Source organism: Taeniopygia guttata, chromosome 19, assembly GCF_048771995.1.
Source record: "Taeniopygia guttata chromosome 19, bTaeGut7.mat, whole genome shotgun sequence".
NCBI lineage: Eukaryota > Metazoa > Chordata > Aves > Passeriformes > Estrildidae > Taeniopygia > Taeniopygia guttata.
In genome coordinates, this window is record NC_133044.1 from 598,144 (window position 1) to 621,206 (window position 23,063).

Genomic DNA, 23,063 nt, shown 5'->3' on the forward strand with positions numbered 1-23,063 from the left:
CCTCGCCAGTGGCGGAGCCGGTGGGCGGTGGAAGAGCCGCCGCTCCGCAAATCACGGATGAGGAAGCGGCCGCTGTGCCCGCCCACGGGCGGCAGGCGGCCAATGGGCGGAGGGGATGTGCTGACGGACGGCGGACGGGGCCAATCGCGGCCCGGGGCGGGGTGAGGTGAGGACGCGGCGCGCGCGGGGTCGCTGTGGGCGCTGAGGGGGCGGCGGAGTGCGAGCCGCACTGAGGGCGGGCTGAGGGGCCGCGCCGGGTCCCGGTGCCCTTGTGCCCTCACACCGCCCCGTTCCGCTACCCCCGGCGGCTCCCTCTGTGCCCGCCCTGCTCCCGCCTGGGTCACGGTGCCCTCGGGTCTCGCCCGCTCCGTGCCGCCGAGGCCGGTCCCGCAGCACGGGGGGCCGACGGGGGCTGCCCGCCAAGGGCAGGGGATCTGTGGGGTTTTGGGGCCTGTTTTTCGAGTCTCTGAGGACCGGAGAGCGGCGACTGCGGGGCCCCTGGGCTGTGGCACCATGTCACGCCGCGCGTGGGCTCCCCTTGGCAGGAAAGGGAAATAAACCGCTAATGAGAGGGTGTAGTGCTCCCAGCAGCGTGGCCCATTGCCCGAGGCAGTCTCTGCGAGGCTCCTTCCAGCGTGCTCAGAACACGCTCAGGGGACACTGCCAGGTACGTGTTAACCAGGACAGAAATATCCTTTGGTTGTTGTTTTAGTTCCCTCACGCTATGAATCTGCATGCCTGGGGTCTGCAGTGTCTTTGGGTAAGGCATCAGTGTTCCCTGAAACACAGGGGTAGATAAAAACTCGACAGTTTTAACACCTTCCATTTTCTCATGCGAATATTAATCATATCTGATTAATAGTTTTACCTCAGAAAAGCTCTCCTAGGTTACTGGAGCCTTTCCCATGGTGGTAGAGTTAAATTACCGTGAGGGTGATGAAGAGGTTCTTTCAGGTAACTGAACTGAACAGTTCGGAGGCAGTCCGTGACTGACAGGGGATCTGCTCGCTGTGCTGGGAGGGAGCTGAGCCTCTCCTTCGCTGCCCCTGGCTCCTGTCTGGGCAGGAAAAGCGCTCAGCAGAGCTGTGACAGGACAGCTGCAGTGCTGAGGTGTTACCAGCAGATCCCTGAAGGTGCAGTCCTGTCATCTGTCCTTTCTGTTTGTTTCTGAAGACTGGACAGCATTAGGCTCCTGTGCAGGGAGAGGAAGAGAGAGTATAAATGTGACAGCCTGTTGTGACTCCTGAAACCTCAGTGCAAAATCTTTGCAAGTATGGGTTTGATACTTTGGGGATACTTTATAACAATGGGGTTTGGGTAATTTTTGCCTGCTCTTTGAGAATGTAATCAAGAGAAGTCTTGCAGGACTGAAGATGGGCTCCTTTGTTAAAGCTATCCCTGTTGCATTTGGAAATACAGTTACTAATAGTCTGGTCTGGAATTATATCAGAGTTTTGCGGTCATGTCACCATCTTAAAAACAGACTGCACTTAAGAAAAAAAAGGAACAAGCAAATTTTGGTTTACAGCCATTTTATATTACCTATTGGAAGAGGAGACAGAATACTTACTTGGAACTCACATTTGTAGCTGTCTGAGGTTTCTGTTGGAGCTGATAACAAGCCGTGTCTGAATATGGCACACCCCAAGGGTTCTTCTGGTTTCTGCTTCCCCTGGGGCTCTGGGGAGGTGTGGTGTGGGGGAGAAGGAAGGAAGCGGGTACAAAAGGGCATAGGGCTGTGTTGGCAAGACTGGAAGGCTTTTAAAACTCTCCCACACGTTTACATTATGGACTTTTCTTTTTCTCTCTCTGCAAAACCATTTCAAGTAGTAAAAGGGAGCAGTGGCCCAATAATCCTTGTATGGGAAACTGGGTTCTCAGTGTATTTGCAGGTCAATGTCTCAGTGCCATTATTCAGGTCTAAACACAGTGTCACCTTAACTGTTTGTTCAGTTAGGTACTTTACTGGGTAAATAAGTGTCTTGCCTTAGAAGTACCCTGAAAGTGTTGTTAGATGCTGTCATGTCAGTGGGTTCTCAGCAGCAAAAGTGCAGGGTTTGCACTCCTGGCACTGGCACGTGTTTCCTGGCAGTCCATGACCACATCACTCCACACCGTGCTCCCCAGCTTCCATCTGTGAAGTGTGGGTAAAATCTGGGACCCACTTTATTGATTTCAGATGCACTAAATGCTACAGCCATGTTGTTCTATTTGCCCTTGGAAGCTGCAGCAGCCCTGCTCCGTGAGGTGAAGCCTGGTGAGGGATGTGCTTATCTTGGTGCCCATATGGAGTTCTGTCAGGTGCCAGCGTTGGGTGGCCCACCCCCACCAGTGTATCTGCCTTGCACACTGGGTTCATAAACACTTTCAACTGATGTTCCTGGCCTCTGTCACACTGTGAAACTTAAAAGCTCTCAGTTCAACTGCTTTTTAGGCAGGTTAAGGAGGACAAGATCAAGTTGATTCATAGGGAAGTATGTGTAAGGAAAAAACAGAAGGTAGTAAGGAAAACATTAAACTTGCAAAGTGCTCGCCTAATAGAGCCTTTGTTTCTTCAACAGAGGTCTGTTACTGCATGTAGAAGTCAATATTGTGCATCAGAAATGCCTGGCTCACGCTTGTTCATTTCTGAAAATCCACAGCTTCAAGTTTAGTCTTTTCTGACTCTTGAGAGATTTCTTTTCCTCTCGGATTTGACCCTTGGTTTGCAGGGGTATAATCTCTTTGACAGTGCTCTGCATACAGGCAAGGGATGGTAAACACTTTTTAATCAGCTAATCCTGTTTCTTTAATGCTCCTCAGTAGTGTTTTAACCTTAAAATTCTATGAAAAAGATTATATCATCTTGAACAATATAAAATGTAATTGTCCAGTTCCAGACATAACTTGTCAGCATTTTTTCCTGGTCCCACATGAACTAGCTGTGGAAACAGGACTTGAAATATTAGAATAAGTCTTTTGATCATGTGTTGTATATGAATGTCCTTCAGCATTTGGGCATGTAAGGGTTTTGTGAACCTTTAATGCAGAAAAAAATAACATTAAGTGGAACAAAGCATAATAAAATGCACAGATTTGTCTCTGATCCACAAAAGGGGTGCTCTGAGCTGCACTATTGATAATTTATCATGTGGGTGTTTGACAAGCCCACACATACCCTGATATAACACTCTGCAGATACAGTCCTCAGTATTCTGTAACACCCTGGAAATACTTAATTCATAAATCCTGGTGCTGGAGCCCTTAAGGTGTCAGAAACATGGTGCTCACGCCTGTGGATCTGAGCAGGTTTGGTTAGTCAGATAAATACCACGCTCCAAATAAACTGTGATCCTAACGTGTAACAAAATAAGCATGTACATGAAATATCATGGGATTTAAATTGCTGTTCAAGTATGTTAGCCCTTTTCTTCACAAGGAATAATTTTCCAGAGTTTTTGTCTTCAAAACCTTTTCTCCATGAAAAAGGTTTCTGTCTTAACTTTTGAAAGGATGACAATATTCCTTCATCTAGGAGGAGGGCAGGATCTCCTTGTCTTGTGGAATGAGGGACAAGTCCCTGCCCTGCTCAGGGCAACGTTTTAATAAGATAGAGGGAAAAGAATCGAGTACTCCAGCCAGTGAGCTGTGGTGAGGCTGTCAGTCAGGCAGCAGGCAGGGTGACTCCTTAGAGCAGCACTGTGGGAATGTGGCACTGCCTTGGACAGCAATTAAATGATGGGATGGAGCTTCCTGCAGCAGGGCAGCATTATGTGCCTGGGATGGGGTGGGGGACAACTGCTGTGAGGGACAGATGGTGTCATCCAAGACTGTGCTTCTCCCTGATTGTGGATATCAGACTCTACGGGTACCTGTGTTGCTTCCCTGGACCCTCAGCCCCCTCTGGCTCTTGCAGAATAGTTTATTGTGGTGGGATCACAGCCCTGCCCCAAGTCTGTCCAGTGTGCTCCATATACAGATATGATGGTCAGGATTAGCACTGCAGCTTGAAATCATCCCAAAAATGTCACCTCCCAAACACTGAGCTTGTGCTCTGCAGAGCTTTCTAGCCAGAAGTGTTTTCTTTTGAGAGTTCTGAAGGACTTACTGAGTTCTTTGCTGACTGCAGCATTTAAGCATGAACTTGGCTTTAAGTGGGAATGCTCAGGTGCTTACAGTTGATTTGTAATAATTAGTCATTTACAAACTTAAACCTGATTGTTTAGTCCCTTCCTAAACACGGGTTTCAGGAGGCAGAGGGGACATCTTTATCCCCTGCTGCTTTCTGGAGAAAGTGTCAGTTCTGCGGTTCTCTCTGTTCTATATTTCTTTGCACCAGAAATGACCCTGCTGCTCTTTGTCGACAGTGTTTCCTTTTATCCCTCTCCTGGCAGCTGCTCTTGCTCCATTCTGATGTTGGAACAGCAAATGAATTCCCTCTGAAGCAAATGTCAAGCCAGTAAAGATGTTGAAGCAGCAAGAAAATCCTCTCTGTCTCTGAAGATGGAATTGGAGACCTTTGTGAATGAGATGTTCTTAAAATAGTTCCACAGTGTGTTATCTTCCCTAGAAGGTGCAGAATTGAAAGCATCACCACAAGGCACTTGTCCTTGTGTGAGCAGCATCCCTAAATGATGTGTTTTGGAGAGGGGAGAGAAGCAGGCTACTTCCTTTTCCTCCTCTCCAGGCAAAAAACAATGCATGATTTTAATGTCTGTGTGATGGCACATTTATGTCTTTTCCAAGAGTTGCATCACTGTTTGCTGCTTGTTTAAATATGTCACATGTTGATTGACCTTGTTCTCCATGATCCACTGTTTCTGGAGTAAACTGGTAGCTGAAATAAAGCCAAGCCACACGTTGAGAAGAGGTGCTCTGAATTACCCTAAGGTTCAGGGTGGCTATGGCCCCTGTGAGCAGAGATTCTCGGCTGGTGGGGAGTGCCACAGGCTGGATAGGCTGAACTCAGCGTTGAGTCACATCACGCAGCTCAGTTCCTGTCTTGAGTCAAACCTGTTGTCCAAGGAAGATAGCAGCTTTGGAGATCTTCCCTTCCATGGAACTTTGGAGTCACTGGTTCAGGTGATGGAAGCTCCGTCTCTGTGGTCAGACTGACAACAGGCATTGGTTGTACATGGAGAATTTGGTTCGTTTGGGAGCTCTTGCTGAGATTTTTCCACCCTCAGCAAGTTTGGGGTGTTTGATTCCCTGACAGCCTCAGGAGAGCGTTGGGTCCAGCAGCAGAACACAGCAGCAGGGATGGCTGTGACATCCCATTGTCCCTGAGTACAGCGCAGGGCTCACGTCCTGCAGTCCCACAACTTGATGAGCCACTGCTCCACGGGTTCCAGGTTTCTTTTGAGAATTCATTGTTGTGTTATTGCTTCATATTTCTGTCCTTGAAATCAGATGTTTTGAAGAAAATATATCTTGCCTTTGTGCACTTCAGAGCAAAAAATGCAGACTGCATGTGTGACATGCACATGAACTGTTGTTGTTTATCGCAAAAAATTATTGTAATGAATGGAACTGAGGGTTTGGGCAGTAAAATTAATCCAGAAAAGCCTGATAGAACCTTATGCCAGAATCATTAATAGAATCTTTTACATGCTTGTGAATATCTGAATACTACTATTTTTCATCAACTTGGTGGAAGGGGAATTGATAAGTAAAAATACTAGATGCAAAAATTAAATCACTAATTGAAGAGCAGGGATTTTTATAGCAGTTTCATAATTATATTCATAACATAAGTTTAACTAGGAGAAATGTTAAAATTTTGACATCTTCAGTTTTTCATCTTTTGTGTGAAGATGGGAATAATTAACTGTACTGATATAAACACAGTTTTCAGATGTTTCTTAGTTGTCTTAAGACTATGAATGTTTTTCCTAGTCTTGTTTTTTTGACTTGATGGTATCTCTTTAATGGCTTTCTTTACCAGATCAATTCCTTTCCTACCAGGAGAACTAAAGCTTTTCAGCTGTCTGTCCAATTTATCCTTCTGGACTAAATTTCTCATCTTGAGATAACCAGCAGCAACTCTCCCCTCAGGAGATTTGTATCAATTAGTTCTGCATCACTAATTCCTGTGGTACTGGGGGACCAGTGGGTTGTAAGAAAGCTGCTGTGTAAACAGTTATGGCTGTTGGGGGTTTGTCTTTCCTTTTTTTTGTTTCGAGGTCGCGAGGGCCATCGCTGGAGCTCTTGCTCGTGCTTGCCCTGTCCTTGCCTGCGAGGCCGGGCACTGCAGAGGGCATGCAGGGCTGCTTGGGGCTGGTGCTGCCTGCTGGATCCAGGGCACGTGAGCTCTGTGTGCTCCCTGGCTGCAGCAGTGGCCCACGGCCACCCCTGGTGTCACCAGCTCCTCACATGGCTGGCCAGGTGGCAGGTGGGAAGTCACTGCCTCTGTTGGTAACAGGAGTGGCAGATGCAGTCTGGCAGGACAGCGGGTTAGTCTGCAGCTGGAATGCAGGCCCGGCTTCCCCTAATCCCTCCCTTAGCCACAGAAAGGTGGCTTTAATCTATTTGTTCTGCATTTGGTTGTTTTTTTCAGCACAGATCTATCTGCAAATGCCATTGCGCTGTTAGTCTGTTTGTATTTGTTTGCCATTAGCAGATGTGTCGGGACATGAGGCTGTTTTCAGTCACTCAAGTCTAATCCCAGCAGTGCTGTAGGATCTTGGGAATTGCTCTGCATTTGTACAGAAGTAAATGATGTATAACATGCATCATAAGAACCTGCTACCAGCAATTTTAGAATTTTGTCAGACAGCTGATTTTCTTTTTGATGATGTTTTAGACAAAACTAATTTGATAGGATTATTAGAGAAGGAAAATTAAAAGGACAGAATCATCCAGGAAGCTCATTAAAATGGAAACCTTGAAAAAAACTGGGTAATTGGGCATTGGTTCTGTCCTCCCCCCCTCACTTTATGAGCAGTATTGTATTAAAAGTAACGTGTCTGCAGGATGATCATGCTTCAACATCTGTTAGTGCTAAAACAAAATGATTTGCTTGTTTTTTCCTCTTTACATTCTTCCAACATCTGTATGTGTGGATCTCTCCTGTATATTTCTATCCCATCTAACACAGCTCCTTTCCAGGGAAAAGGCATCAAAGAGAATGGGATCGTCCCTTTGGTTTGGAGGGGGATTCTCATTGCCGCTTACTTGTATTAGCTCTTGGGTGACTGGCTGTGAAATGAATCATGTGAGCGAGGACTCAGGGCTGCTCAGGAAGCCCAGGCACAGGTTTGGTGCTCTGAGATGTGCTTATGTGGAACAAAGAAGTTCACAGGCTGTTGCCTGTCTGGCTCCTGAAATACCAGTGTCACATTATGTGATTAAACCTATGCAAATAATTGTCCTTATTTTCTGTTCTCAGAATATTTGCAGGGAAATCACTCTTTTTAAGAAGTATTTCACTCTGAAGATGCTTGATAATTGTGCTGGGATTTAGATTTTTTTTTTTTCCTTTATAGGCTGATTCAATAAATTGATTCTAAATCTAGCTTGCTGAATGTTTGCTATTTTCAATAACTCTGGCTGTGATTATTGTGATAGTAAGCAATATACTTTCTCTAATTTAAGTTTTGGATATTTGCTATAATATACATAGTTGCATGTGCCAGTCTTAAAATTCAGTTAATTTACAAGTGTGATGTTTTTCTTTCTCTTCAGGATATGTACTATAAGAATACAATTGCATAAAGGTTCATAGTGAGAAAATAGAAAAAGCTGGGCAATAGATTTGAAATAATATTGGGAAATATTTTCTGATCTCTAATCATTATGATGTTGTGTCTTCCAGACTTGAAAGTAAGCATGGGAAATTTAAGCCTGGTAAAGCACATGATTAAATCCATTCCTAAAGTTCAAAATTCTTAACTTGATTTGAAGCATGTGCGTTAGTTATACTAATAAGTCATAACTATTCCTTAAACCCAGCCAGTGTCAGAGTGATTAAATATTAGAATTGCGAGGCAAATACTGCAGTAAATAAGATAAATATGGGTGCTGGCTTTGCCATGAACTTGTCAGTGGTTTTGACTTCTACAGTCATTTTTATGGCACTTGAAATTAAAAAAATGGAAATTTCAACTAAATTTTTAATATGCTGTAATGTATTAAGTTACACAAAAGAATCCATATTATAGTAATCCTGCATATATACAGGGAAAGAGTACCCAGCGTGCATGGCAGATGGTTTCAAAGGAAATCCTCGAGAGCTAGGATTAAAAAGCAATTTTCAGCAAGTTTAAAATGGGTCTCCATATTTGGGTCACAGATATTAACTCTTTCATTGCAAACAAATGAGGGAGAAGTCTGGTCAGATTATTATGGAAATGTTTCTCCCAGTAGATGTTTGCCAGTTCATGCTGGGGAAGAAAGGTGTGAGCAGAGCAGTTGATTCCGCTCTGGTCCTGTTCTCACACCAGTGGGAAGCAGAGTTGTGACATACAGAGACAGGGGATGTAATGCAACAAATGGGATTCATCATTCCATGAACAAACACTGGCAGCCCTCTGAAAAATAATGTGTGTGTGGCTTTGATCTTTGCCCACTGAAACAAATTTCCATAAAGACAAACGGATAAATAAGTTTTAGCATGCTAGGAACAGCAGATTTGTAGCTGTTTACCTTCAGTAAATTATTACCATAATTACCAATGACTTTATTAAAGTGTAAAGACTTTACAGATAGCATTTCTGTATTCCTTTTGGATATGGTGAGCATGCATGATACAGGATAAATAAGAAATTGAACAGCAATATTATTGCTCCCTCATAGACAGGAATGAACATGGGCTCCCAAGTTCTGCTTGGAAATATGTCTGTGCATGGAAAGTAAGCTTGTTTTTCTGAACATGTTTTAGGGGCACACTAGATTTTTATTATTTGTTTTTAAAGGTTATATAAAATCAACAGTACCACACATTGTTCCAGGCTGCAGCTGCTTGGAGGTGGTATACGAACATGCAGAAATCTTGTCACCAATCTGATGCACAGAAGGGATTGAGTGCAGGTCAGCTTTGCACTGGAGGATCACAAGAAGGCACTGGGCTTTTAGTAGATAAAAATAGGGCAGCAAGTTGGAGATTATTTGCTTTAACAACTTATACCAGTTAATAACCGTGTCAGGAGTGTAATTCACATTTACATCAGTGCTCTTTATACACTTTGGCAGCACAAAGGAACCTCAAGTTTGACATGAACTTTTCTCTAAAAGACACTTCCAAAGTGGAAATTCAGGTTAGACTTTAAGCACTGTTTATCACTGAACAATGAAACAGAGCAACTGATACTGTTTAACTGTGTTCCCAAAGCTCATCTGGGTGTATTTGGAGTAGGTTTAGAAAGCTTTCTGGGCCCAGGTGCTTGATGCTCTGCTAAGTGAATTATAGAAGTAACTGCTGGTGTGAATATCAGCCTAAGAAGAAGTTAATTGTGTTGCTCTCTGGGTATTACATTGGTTATGAGTTAACAGAGGAGGACTGCACTTCTGGAAGGGCGTGGTGAACGACCTGGTGGGATAGCTAACTGCAGATATATCTGCTAAGTGCTAATTAACAATGCTAATGAGAGGTGTTTTCTGCAGCACTCAGCCAAGATCTTTATCAGAGGTCCTCTGCTCTCAGAAAGGAAAATTTAGGTGATGGATGAAAATAAGGCAGCTTTTAGTGTTTAGTTCTTGTACCACAGCTAGAAAGTGTCAGTGGACTCAGGATGAGCTTTTAAAGTTGAATCTGTTCTTCTGGGTTCTTGTTTCACACTGCCTATTACAGTAAGTCTGCCTGTGAGCATCTTGATATGGCCTTCAGAGGGCAAATATATGTGCTGACATTAGATACCAAACCTGAATGTCATCATCCCAAGCTGTTGTCAATCATCATATGTCACCAAATTGTGCTACTCTTAAATACTTGGGGAAAAAAAAATCATCTGTGGCAACAGCTGTCTTTGATCCATGTGTTTGTAAATGTGCTTGAGAGTTTTGCCTTAGATTTTTTAAAGACTCGTGTCTTTCAAAGGGAGGCAAAACATACCAGTTCAGAGTCTCTGTTATCTTCCAGGACTTTTGTTTTAAGTAGTTTTTGAAAATCTCTGTGACAGGATCTGAGATAAAACGTGATCCAGATGTCTTTGGATAGCCAGAGAAATCTGTTTGCTTGACTTCAACAAACTTAGGAAAGGTTCTAAATAAACAAATTAGTGTTGGCTTTAGAGAATTATTTGCTTTGCTTTACTCACTGTACAATCGTATATTCGAGAAGAGCAGTTTCCTGTGTGCCCTCTGTTGTTGCCTAGGTCCAAAGCAGTTTTTTGTATGCAGAATACTGTACAGTAATTATTATGTCATTGTACAGAGTTCTGAGTATGAGAAACTGTGGCTCTTTAATGGAGGTAAATGGTTTCTTACCTCCAGCAGCTCTTATCAGGAAATATTGAAGAGTCAGTTCTCCTGAATCAGAATTTCTCTCTACTTAAATCTTTTTGTAGGGTATTTTTTTTTAGCTTTTTAGAGTAGATGACTGAAAGCAATAGCCTGTTCATGTTAAAGCCATACATTTGTGTCTGATGTAACTGGTCAGATGAAAGTGAAAGGTCTCATAGGAATAAATTGAGCTATGGATGGGTTTCTCAGCACTTCTTTATTAATGGCACTTCAAGTAGCGAGTTGAGGAAAAACAGATAATGAAAATTGATTCTTCTCTGCAGGTCTTTTGCTTGCTTTTGGACTTGGACAGGCCTAATCTGTGAAGATAATTAAAGTTCCTCTACTCTGGATGCTGTAAGTGAATTTTTCATTGTGCATATTGTATCTGGCTGAGAATATGCACCTGAGGTATCAGCATTGACCAAAATATCACATAGAGAGGCTAGAGGGCTGAAAAAACTTGTGAATGAGGGATGTTCCCATTAGCAGTGACACAGGCTGGTGGCCCTGTCTGTCAGCATGGCAGTTGAGTTCCAGGTGCCGTGATAACATAGTGGGACATTTCCAATACCTTTTACTGTTGAATAGACTTCTCCCAGAAGAGGCCTGCCCACTTTAAAACCTGTCCCTGTGGCAGCAGAGTCTTTGTAGCATCTGGGATAAAGCTCTCCCTAGAGCAGGGAATGGGCTGTAGCTGGCACTGCAGGAAGGCAGAGGATGTGTAGGAGGCAGGGAACAGAACACCATGGCTGTGACCTTGTTGCAGCAGCCCTTCGGGATCCATAGGACACGGCTCTCTGCTGGCTAATTGTCACAAGTGGGGGGAAGGACACATTTCTTCTTTCTAGGAGAGTGTCTTTAAAACATCTCATATTCTTCCACCAATGGAAGCATGCAAAGAGCTCTTCAGATCCCCATTTTCTCCCCAAAGCTGTGAGAACAATTTTCTGGCTTGTAGAACAAAGAAGTTGGAACAGATGACATAGCCAACATCTGCACCTGGCTCACGGAGGAAGCGAATATTTGGCATAGAAGCTGAGCTCCCTTCTGCCAAGAGAGCCGTGCCGATGCAGTTGTTCAGGGATGAAGATGGCAAAATGCCTTTTCCTTATTGACTCATCAAAGCAATTTTATTGATCAGTCAGAGTAAAAAAATTCTTGGGAAGGAAAATGTCTTTACTTTTAAATATCAGAGTTTAGTCAATGGTTAATCAAATGCTGTCTAACTAACCCTGTGAAGATTTTGATGGTATATCACTTCAGTTCTGATGGCAGACGCATCACATATGGGTTGCCATTTTGATGGCTTTGAATGGTAATCTGACCCATAAAAACTGAAGCATAATATACAAACTGATTTTTTTCTGGCCTGCCCTGTTCTTGGTGCCATCTGTGTTAGGATGGAAACGAGCCTGCTCAAAACGTGGGCTGCCGATTTTGAGCTGATCACAGATGGGTTTGAAAGAATAGCCTTGTGTGCACAAGGAGAGGGAAGATGCTCCTGAGCAGGAAGTTTCACTTGAAACCATATTATGTCTGCTAAATCCTGTGGCCTGTGGAACAACTATCAGACCTTTCCCTGAATTCTTCATATGGATTAAGTAAACTAAATTTACCTTCTAAATATCAAGAAAACCCCCACAACTTCTAAATATTACTCTTCTTCCACTACTGTGTTCTACTGCTGTTATCAATAATGGAACAGAGTAGAGAAAGCTGACATTACCTGACCTGTCAGGCATTTGCTGTGCATCTGTTCAGCAAAACTGGGCACAGTAAATTAATTCATGAGTTTTGTAGATGAGTTTTAATCTGTAGTGTGAATCCTGTTGAATTTACAGGATTCAGGCTGCTGTTTCTGGATTTCTGTCTTCGGCAATTAATAAAAGTCTGTGTTGTAGGTGAAGGTGAGTACCTGACCTCTGCTGTTGCTTCTCAGATCAAAAATTCAGATACTTAAGTGCCTAATTCTCAGTGTGGTCAATGAGATCTTGGTTTTCCTCTCATGTTGAGAGAGCCTGTGCTCTAAGTTAGAGATTGACTGGCCTTGTCTTATGTGAACCACAAGTGTCCTGGTACTATTTATAATCCCAAGAAACACATTAAATAATTTTCACTGATTAGGAATATGGTGTACAGAACTCTGATTTCTTTTTTTACTCTCTTTAAATCAATGACATTGTTTGAGTGACCGTTTCTTTGTCAGAAAGGAAGCCTGTCGAAGGCGGCACCCATTGATGAGTTTCATGGTCGTGACACACTTTAACATCCCTCTCAAGACTTTGAAGACTTGAAGCCTTTTATTTCCAGGCTAAATAAACACAAATTTCAGCAATGTCTCATCTACTCCCTTTAATTACTGCTGCTGAGAGAAAGTTTCTGCCAATGCAAATGTGCTATTTTATCATGTCACATCAAATTGCATCAGCCTTATATTTAGGAACAAAAAGAGGGGGAGGCTGAGACAGGATGTGGCTGCAAATGGAACCAAAGGGTTTTCTTAAATACAGGCTGAAAATAGACAATCGAGGCAGTGATGCTTTTTCAAGCAAAAATCCATGAAAGGGAAAATGAAGGCTGTGACGGCAGAGCAGGGCTGGGGGTGGGCAAGAGGGAGTTCTGGGGGAGGCAGTGCTGGCAGGAGGGGCTGCTGAGCGCCTCACTTACGCAGACACCCTTGTGTGGCAGATGGGCACGAGGTGCATTTGGGTTAGGTGAGCCCACAGCCCGCTCCTGGGTGCTGGCTGAAGGACGGGGAGCTGTGCTTCCCTCCAGCCTGTGCCTGCCCTTTCCCCGAGGATGTCTCCCCATGCAGCAGTAACTCAGCTCTCTAAACTAAAGAGACTGTCGGAAAGAGGCATAGACAAAATTTATGTGGCTGTCCAGATAAATGTGGGAGCCTTTGAAAAATCCCTCACACCACGTTAAAATGTAGTGTCTCTACAGAAATAATATTTTTTTCAAGCTTGTTTAGAAAACATTAGCATCTTAGCCACGGAAAGCACTTTTTGCCCCCTCAGTGTTGAGCACAAAGGGATCTGTTGAAATCAAATGCATAAATTATGGATGTAATGGGGCTTACTTTAAACTGATGAGTCTTATCAGAGCCTGGTGGCAATTAAATCCAGTTCTGAAAGATCAGCTGTGCTTGAGAACCAGCAGAACTCAGGGAGGAAGTGATCTGGGGGCGTGTGAGCAGCACCTACTTAGCAAATTGGAAAAATATTATTCATTTCTTACATCTAAGCACTTGGAATCTCCCCTCAGAAGCAATTGGTGATGATGGAGGTAATATTTTTATTCTTGTCACCAAGGATAATGAAAATGCAGTAGAAGCTTGCAAACTCAGGGTGCTGAAGGCTTTGTCTGACCCTGAAACAGGCCAGGGGTGCTTCCTGCAGGGTGAGGGAGCAGGCAGGGGACAGTCCTGAGGCATTTTGGTACTACTTCCAGCATTAATTTGCATAGAATTCATTGGATTTCATTGTCATTTAACCTACTTCCCAAGACTTAACCACATCTGATTTTTGCTTCAGCTGACATTTTATTTTATTTTTAAATACATAAGCATTAAAAAACCCTCAGTAAAAATGTGTGTATTTTCATAGCAAGGAAGGCATTTCTGTAATACTTTTTCAAAGCAAATGACAGAAATATTAAATGGGGGAGGAAAAAGATAGGTGTTTGGTTTTTATAGTTGGGGTTTGTTTGTTTTGAACTGATTGAGTCTGAAAATACTAGATAAAAACTGCAGATAAATGAAAAGACTCCATAAGCGGCCTCCTCCAGGTTGTTGCTTAAAAAGCCACCCAACTGACAGCAGTACAACAGAAAAGTGTTCTTAATTAACATCTTCAGTTAAAGGAGAAGCATTGTGGATCTCTTAAATGTATTATTAAATCTTCATTGTTTAGGTAATTGGATGGGGACAGACACTTGTGCTGAGTGCTGTGTCAAATTCATCAGGGCCTGCTGTAATTCTAGTGCACTTGCTGGAATACACAGCTATTTGTCTGGGTACAGGGGTAATTTGGAGGGTTGAATGAAGCCAGATGACTGTAATGAACTCATTTTGTGTCTTCAACTCAGTTTGGGGGGGAAAAAAAGATGCTATTTATAGGGTATTTTGTATTGTTAAGACTTCTTCCTGTCTCTCAAAGTTTCTCTGGGTTGCTGTCTTTGCTTCATCACCAATAATTATATCAAATTAATTCAGCATAATTGAGTTAATTATTAGCACTGGAGGTTACCACCAGGACTTCAATTGAACCAAAGCTTTTATGCCCTTTTCCTGAGGTTTCACCAAATGTAAACAAACCAGAATCATGGGTGAAACCTAAGGCAGCTCCATTTCCATCAAATGCTTTTGCCACTCAGAATTGTCCTGCCATACTCATTCACTCAGATGAGTATTGATAAATGCAAAGAGAAAAGAGTTCTCTCTCATCCCCCTTCATCTCTGCCAGAGCTCTAAATTAGTTTTGTTGCTCAACAGAATTGGTGTGTTGTGTGTAATCAGTTAAGAGCGAGCCCTGTACCACCAAGAGCAAATGTCCTGCGGGGTTCTGAGGAGTGTCTCTATTTGTGAGGGCTTCTCGCTGCCCACACCTTCCTTTTCCTTAGGTTGCCTTTGAGCTAGACTAGGTCTTGGAGAGTGACAATGAAGTTTTGGGGAAAACTTGAGCTATGGCTTTAAGAGCTCAGAAGTGTCCCCAAGACTGGTGGGATCTGCCCCTGATTAGCTGTTGGTATGGCAACAATCCCTGATTAGTGAGCTGGGCCAATCCCCCTAAGAGGCTAAAGGCTCCCAGACTTACATGTCCTGCAATACTGCTGCTTATAAACACTGCTCCCAGGAACGTGGGTTTTGCTCAGGATGTGAGGGGTCAAATTCATCCGTGGTTTAATTCCACCATAGGCAGGGTTTATGCCAGGAAAGGGGTTGGCTCAGATTATTACTGTGATTGAGGGTGAAGGATTGGCAGATGCTAAATTTCAGCAGGTGTGGATTTGGAATAATAGACATTGAGTTGTTCCAGACGCTGCTGTGAAGGATAATGTGAGTTGGGAAGGACAACTCCAGGATGAGGTGTAGATCCCAGGGCGGGGCACAAGTCCCATCGTCACCATCCAGGGATTAGGTGCACAGCCAGGGCTGGAAGGGCTGTGCTGGAGGGAGCAGGAAAAGGAGAGGTCACACTGCACAGGCTTTATTCCCTTGTAGACTGGGTGCGATGTTTACGCTAAGGGAAGGCTTAGAGGAGTATCTTAGGTATTTTTGGTGTAAAAACCAAATATTTTTAATTAAACTTTAGTCAATAATGTGGATCATGATGACTTCTTTTGCTGTTTTAAATCCTGACTCTCCACCTTTACAAGTTTGTCAACTCGTGTACTTTCCAAAGAAGAGCTCTTTCTGCACTGACAGCTTCTTGTTTTACTGTCTTGACTTTGTCTTAAAAAAAATTATAAAGTTGAATTGCATAAGCAAAGTAAGCATGTGTTAAAGAATAATGATAAAATAAACTTTAACCAGTTTTAGGTCTTCCTGAACAGACCACTGAGAAAACCACTACAAAACCTTATGTAAGACTTGCTGTTCTTCCCATGTTGTCTGCACCATAGTCCACAGAGTTAATGTGGTCATTAATCAGACAGCATGGTTTTGCCCTTCAAAGGCACTTCCATGCCTTATGCTGCCAAGTGGGTATCTGTCTGTCAAGAACAGTTGTGGCAGCTTATTTGGTGCCCAGTTGGATATTTCAGAGCATCCAATAGAACAGATACAACCTCAGCCAGAAAGTTGTTGCACTAACTGACATGAAGTAGTTGGGAGAATCACAATTGCTGAACTGGAACTAAGCATTGGATCATTTCAAAATACAATATTTACAAGAAAGGAATGAACAGGCAGTTTTGGTTTAAAGTTGATAACTCAATTCCTATTCAGGCATGATCCCAAAGGTAAATACGTACAGATTTAGTCACTGTGAACAAAATTAATTTTAACAGCAGTTGAACTGAACAATTCAGAGCTGAGAAGAAAAAGTTCTTTTGAGACTGTGCCTTTCAGAATTTCCTTTAAGCCGGGAAAATCATTTTCAGGAGAAAAAATTGGAGAAGTTTGAATTGCACCTAAACCAGGAAGGTTCCGGTCCTCACTAGTGAGCATGCACCAAAGAATGTTACTCTAATTAGTCTGATCATGCTTATTAATTATACAGAACAAGGTAATCTGGCCTCAGCATGGGCAGCATGTTTCCTCACTGGTGTAGCATTGCAAAAGCCTGAGTGTTTTATTTGCAGTATTGAATGTCTGTGCTGTGTGATACCAAACCAGGCCGTAATGTAAGACATCTGCCCTGTGGCTTTGGTTAATTTATACAAGTAGTCATTATGCCCAGCTCTAGCACTCTTTGTCATTCTCAAGTTTTCTCAATTACAATTCTATATTTTGTATTTCTATTATATTTATAATATTTCTAAACATTGTTGAATAGCATTAGGCCTGTGGGCTGTGCCCCCCAAATGGTTCTGCAGATTCACCTGACATTGCTTCTGCCTCATGCATCAATCAAAGCATAAGGGGGAGAGGAGCAGAAATAGAAGTGAACAGGCCCGGCTATCGTCACTCATGCAAGGGGACTCTGCAGCTCGTGTTTAGAAAGGACAAAACCCCAACAATGCCCGGCCCAGCTCGTCAGAAGCGATCACATCAAAGCCGTGATCTCAATAAGAGCCAGTGAGATGTGGCTGCTGGAAGTGACTGCAGCATTGTCCGTGCTCACCCACACAGCAGGGCTGGGCTGCGGGGCAGCTGGGCCTGCGGGGCAGCCGTGCCTGGGGCTGCCAAGCCTTCCGAGCCTCTCGTGCCTGTGAGCAGGGACGGATGGATGGACAAACAGACTGCTTTGCCTGGGGCACCAGAGCTCCTCTCACTGCCTCCTGTGACCCACTGGGACTGAGGGGAGGTGTGACACTGTCATGAGCACCAGGGCAGCTGTGTGCCAGTAAAGGGACTTCTGCCCCTGCTGCAGGCACTCGGGGCTGGACTCACAGGCCTGAATCTGGGAAACCTGGAAGGGACCAAAGAGGAAAAACCTTCTGGGTAGCAGCAGTTCACTTGTGTGCCTTCCTGGAATGATGTCACAATGTGAACTAAGATGTTTTGTGGTTAAAGAGGTTTCAAAAAGGCTTCAAATTTCTTTGTAATTTTGGCATTCTTATTTTTCCTGAGATCATGAGGTTTGATGAGGATGGGGAATCATAAATTCCTGAGTTAAGACTTCTGAGGGTGTAATACTTCAAAGCAGGAAAACACATCTCTAGCCTGTATACTGGGGAAAGAGATGGGTGAGCAGGAAGGAGAAGCCAACCTGTAAACAGGAACAGCTCAGGTAACTCTTGTAGTCCTTTAATTAACACTTCTAGTCTCCGGAGCCCAGTTTTGGTGGCTGTTTGACTAGTTCAGAGGGATTGGGACTGTGACTGTTGTACTGTGGGGATTTGCTTGAAAAACACTCAAAATAGCAGGGGAAAAAAGTAAACTGAGAGCAGTGGCATAGTGTCAGCTTCATCAGGGTTCTGCTGTGCATGGGGTCAATTGCCAAACCTGCTAATGCAGAGTGAAGATTAATTGGCTTTGGTCAGCTTTTGCTTCACTATCTGAATATCATTATCAGGAACGTAAATGATTATGCAATGCAGAGAAATGCCACAATAGTCTCAGTGTCTCCTTTTATACTTGACTCTTTGTGAACAGGGCTTTATCTAAATGCAAATGTGATTTCAGCCTTCTGATTAGGACATTATACAGTCATCCATTCCAGAAAAGCACAATTAGCGGATTATTTTATTTCTGACTCAACAGTTCTTGGTGTAGATCATTTGTTTGTTGTGCTGTGCATGATATTTAAGTTTTCAGAGGGAGATTTACAATATTAGTCAGGATTATAGCCAGATTTTGTGAGGTTGAGAGTTTTTACATGGCAGATAAAACTGGTAACATTTGTGGGATTCGAGGGGAAATGTTTTCAGAACAAAAGGCAACAGTGCAGATTCTTCCTGTGCTTCATTGTCCTTTTTGTGCCGAGGAAGGGGCAAATCACAGTAGAGGCTATGCAGATTCTCCAGTGCATCTGGGTGCACAGGAGGAGGGTGTAGCATTACCTGTTGTCAGGATCTAGTCCCTTTGAGATGTGCTTGTACAGGGTACCAGTATCTTACAACTTAACAATGGGCAAGTCATGAGATTATTTCTTATTAAACAACCACTTTACGAAAATAGCCATCAATTTTTCCATGTGCTGTGGTAGATTTCCAGTGAAGTTTTCACTGGATGAAGTTACATCCTAAGAGAAGCAAAAATCTTTGGTGATAAACTTCCATGTGAAGCTTGCTATATCACTGCATTTGTAGCATTTTTGGAGCTGTGTATCTGTCAGAACTGGTTTGGTTTTTAAATTTGAATACGAGAGCTTCATAGGAGTTTAGGTTTGATAATAGATGGGGTGAAAACTTCCATCTTCAAACCTTTTCGAATGTCCAGTATTCATGAAAGGCAAAGGATTTTTTCCCCCCCCCAAAAAAATTATCTGTGCAAATGTATTTGTCAGCCAATTTGAATTCAACAGCTCATCATTTTCCCATGAAAAATTACTGCAGTGGAAAATTCCTAATTATCTGTAGTGAAACATTTTCAATTCCATTGATCAGTTTCATCTTTCCATATCCATATGTTTCCATGACTGGTTCCTTCCTCTCTCCCAGAGCTCCTGTTCTGTGTGCTGGAGCAAGCTGTCCTGGACAGTCCCAGCACAAGAGGGATTTTTGCATTTGTGACAGGAAATCTATTGCACCACTTAGGTTTAATTAGAGCACAGTGACATATGATGAGTTTACACATCAAAGCCTAGAAACAACTTCACAAATTGGCTCTGGTCCCAAAGTGTATTTTGGGATCTGTATTGAATTTTGGGATGTTTCACTGTATTAAATGGGAATATGTGAAATGCCGGGATGGGTTCTTAGGGTCAGTGGAATTACACAAATTCTTACCAGCCAAGAATATAGCCCAAAAAATTTGCGTGTAAAGTTAAATTTGGACTCAGATCAATTTGAATCCAGCTACATATTCCAGTTTTCTGTATTGGATGATAAAACTTCTCTCTCTGATGGAGGGAAGGGCAGGGAATAATTCAGTCTATATGTTAGGAGTCATATTTTGGAGTTGCTTGTCTTTCTGCTGCTTGAAGGGGAATGCAGGGATCTCTCAGCTGACTGTTGGGCATGTAATCACCTCCCATACTTGAATGCCACAGTGAAATGAATCCAAACCAAAAATGCATGGAGTTGATGCCCAGCATATATTTCACTGCAAAGAGAAAAGGATATTTTACAGAAAAAAAAATCGGAAGAAAACAAGAGATGAATGTGTTGAAGTTTGGTGGTATTTTAATCCCATTATGATGGGCATTTATAGGAGCATAGAGAAGATACTTTCCCCACTGCAACAAGATTTAGTCTGTGCAAATATACAGCCCAGGCATGTAATAGCTGTCGTGATGTACTCTGAAATACATTTGGCTAAAGGACTTAAATTACTTAAGAAAAAGGAAAAAAATATTTCAAATAATGAGTAGGTATCATAATGGTGCTAAAACAATGGCATGCACCTACTTCATTATTCAGTTGCTTATTTATTATTTTTATTCTTAAGAGTAATGATGTAAAAAGTGCCTTTTCCCAAATGTTAATTTAGTTCTTTGCAGATGGCAACCATCTGTTAAATGACAAGGCATTTACAGTCTTTGATTAGCACTTTATAGGACTTGGATGGACTTACTGTTACGACATGTAAATATAGTTATGTACGTGAAACTTGGTAGATTTGTTCTTTTCCTGTTGCTGTTACCAATACATATAAAATTTCAAACCTAGCAATATTTTTTTTCCTATCTTCTCCTATATTTATCTGTGTTGTTTCCAGCTGGAGGTTTGAAACTCTTGACAGAATGACAGAATAGGAAATATTGTTAAATTCGAGCACCATTTGTAGCCATTATGAGCATCCTCATTCTAAAAAGACACCATGTGGATGAACTCCTAGGGATGCTCAAGGAAAGCACTGGAAGTCTGAGGGACTTTAAGGATCCTGGCTTAGCAAGTAGGAACCTCGCAGTGGGCTGGGATACAGGTTTGGGTTCTCCCCAAAAGTCACACTGGCAGTCTGTCTGTAAAACACTGTGGCTCATGTGGCTATTCCCATCACAGAGTGATCCTCTGGAGTGAGCTCTGCACTTTACTCCCTGGAGCAGTGACGGCCAGCCCCCATCTGTCCATAAACTCAGCAAGTTCTCATTCATTTCGTGTTGGGGTTTATTGTAAAGCTTCTGCAGGCTCTGCTGCCGCGCCTCAGTGTGCCGGCCCTGCTCTCGTTGTGCATATCACTTGCGCTTGTATTTCCGTGCTGTCGGTGATACTGAGGGCTGTTACGGTTTGTCGTGTGTTGCAGAGCCGCCGCGGCCCGGCCATGTCCCCGCTGCCGGAGGCGCAGCTGGTGCGCAGCTCGGTGCAGCTGTACCGGTACCTGCTGCGCTGCTGCCGCCGCCTGCCTCCGGGCCCCGTCCAGCAGCACTACAGACACGCCATCCGGCAGGTGCGTGCAGCCCCGGGCCCTGAACCAGCACAAACTGCTCTCCTGCGAGCTCCACGCCCGCCACCTTTGAAGGGTTACAGTGGGAGTGTGTGAAGGACCATTTCTTTTTGTTTGCTTTGAATCTGAAACCTACTTTTCTTGGCTTTCATCTCTAATTCTTGTGTTAGTCAAGAGAGTGAACAGTCATTACTTACTCCATAAACACATCTTTTATGGTGAAACCCACTGGTTCCATGTCAGTCATTCATATATCCCCCCCATCGGGGTAAATCTCATCTGGCTGTTCATATTCTATACTTCATATGGAAGTAATTTCATGCCTTTGATCATACCTGTTGTCCTGTTTCTAGTTTTAACATACCAGGCAATTTCAATTGTTTTGAATTGAAGTTCTCTGGGCTTTTTGTTGTTGATGTATGAAAGGAGTAGAATACTTAACATGAAATTCCATATGACCAGATTTGTAATGGAAAGAGGATGGCCAGGTGTCAGAATGTGTGGTTTTACCTTTTTAGACCAACAGTTTATTTGCAACAAATATTCTTCTGATATTTAAATGCTATCTTTATTTTGACAACTGTTGTGTTGACAAGTCAGTGACACTTGGAATGTTGCAGAGTTTCAAAGTCCATGCTGATGAAGATGATCCTGAGCGAATCCAGCAGATTATTAAGAGAGCCATTGAAGATGCTGACTGGGTGATGAATAAAGTAAGTTCTTCAGATTGTCTGCATTTTGGTTTCAGTTCAGAGCAAAGAAGAAAACATTGGAAATCAAGTTCTGAATTGCAAATTGTTGTCCTGGAAGTTGAAGTCTCTGGTTGAAAGGAAATACCCAGCCAGGAGGGATCTGTGGTTGACATTTTTAGTTTAAAAATTCTCTTAGTCAGTATAAACTAATTATGGGGTTTTTTTCAGAACCAGTAACAATTTAGGCTGGTCTCTGTGTCTTTGTTTCCATGAAGAATTCTATTAAAATATCAGCAGTTGTGGCTATTATCACTCAATTAAAGGAGAAAAAATTAAAATACAGCATTTTACAAGCCATGTCTTGCTATGCATCATCTGCTTTCCTAACAGCATCTATCCTCAGACAATTTAGAGGAACTTCCAGAACTACTGTTGGTTTTCCTCAGAGCTTGCCCATGGCTGCAGAGATCAGGGATAGCCCACACAGTTTCAAAGCCCCTGTGCACAGTTGTCACCCGGTGGATCTGCCCCTGTGCTGTCAGACTGGTTTCTCAGATGAAAGAATGAGGATGGTTTCCGCTAGACAGCTGAGAGTCACCTGTGCTTCCTGGGATTTCAGTCTGGCTGGGAGTGTGATACCTTAACATGGTTAAACAAGTCAAAAGTCCAACTTTCTCTCTAAATATCTGTGATTTAATTTACTAAGTGACTGTTAAGTCCTTCTCTCTGCCAGTCCATGAAATCCAAATGAGAATTGCTACAGGAGCAAGCACAGATTAGTCACAGATTATGATATTTTAGTGGTAATCAAATCCCAGCAGGTACAATCTAGTCAATAACTGTGCCTGATTTATTGTTTCATACTGCAAAGGGAAAGCCTACCAAATTTCAGTCTGCCTTAAAGAAAATGGACATAAATTTATGTGGATCATGAAGAAGAGTTGTAAATCCTTGTTGGTATGAACTTCTACTTAGTTATGTGCTCACTCCTACAATTTTTTTTTTTTTTCAGTATAAAAACCAGAAGTAGAAGAGGAAGGATGAAACCAAGGAAGACATTGGTAAACATCCTTAGAGGACTTTCAGTCAAGCCCAGTACTATATTAGAATTATTGCTTGAAGTTTTCTCTTGGATAATACAAATACAATAACTTATATTTCACTGGGATGTCATGAAGCTAAATTAATATTTCTGAAGAAATTGAATTTTGAAAATTGCTTTGTATAATCACAAAGTTCTAAGTTAAAGCCCAAGCTTGCCTAACATTTGAGTACCTTATTTCATTACACTGTTAGGC

At 42.7% G+C, this 23,063-nt stretch overlaps 1 protein-coding gene across 5 annotated transcripts; it reads left to right on the top strand.

Annotated features, from left to right (window-relative positions):
* The first annotated feature begins 25 nt into the window (after positions 1-25).
* On the top strand, positions 26-23,031 carry LYRM9 (LYR motif containing 9). Of its 5 annotated transcripts, none has more exons than XM_032751802.3 (5): positions 99-166; positions 10,701-10,773; positions 20,933-21,076; positions 21,694-21,786; positions 22,778-23,031. In XM_032751802.3, exons 3-5 carry the CDS (start codon positions 20,951-20,953, stop codon positions 22,793-22,795), a joined length of 237 nt encoding a protein of 78 aa, XP_032607693.1. In that variant the 5' UTR covers positions 99-166; positions 10,701-10,773; positions 20,933-20,950; the 3' UTR covers positions 22,796-23,031. The 5 variants fall into 5 exon arrangements, with proteins under 5 accessions (XP_072772827.1, XP_032607693.1, XP_002199734.2 ...); XM_030287981.4 differs by lacking the exon at positions 99-166 and adding an exon at positions 600-667; XM_072916726.1 differs by lacking the exon at positions 10,701-10,773 and having other exon boundaries at positions 26-166.
* The last annotated feature ends 32 nt before the right edge of the window (positions 23,032-23,063 follow it).

Coding starts and splice junctions, on each gene's coding strand:
- LYRM9 (XM_002199698.7), top strand. CDS start 566: ATGAGAGGGTGTAGTGCTCCCAGCAGCGTGGCCCATTGCCCGAGGCAG. Junction 668..20,932: donor CGCTCAGGGGACACTGCCAG/GTACGTGTTAAC, acceptor CGTGTGTTGCAG/AGCCGCCGCGGCCCGGCCAT. Junction 21,077..21,693: donor ACAGACACGCCATCCGGCAG/GTGCGTGCAGCC, acceptor GGAATGTTGCAG/AGTTTCAAAGTCCATGCTGA.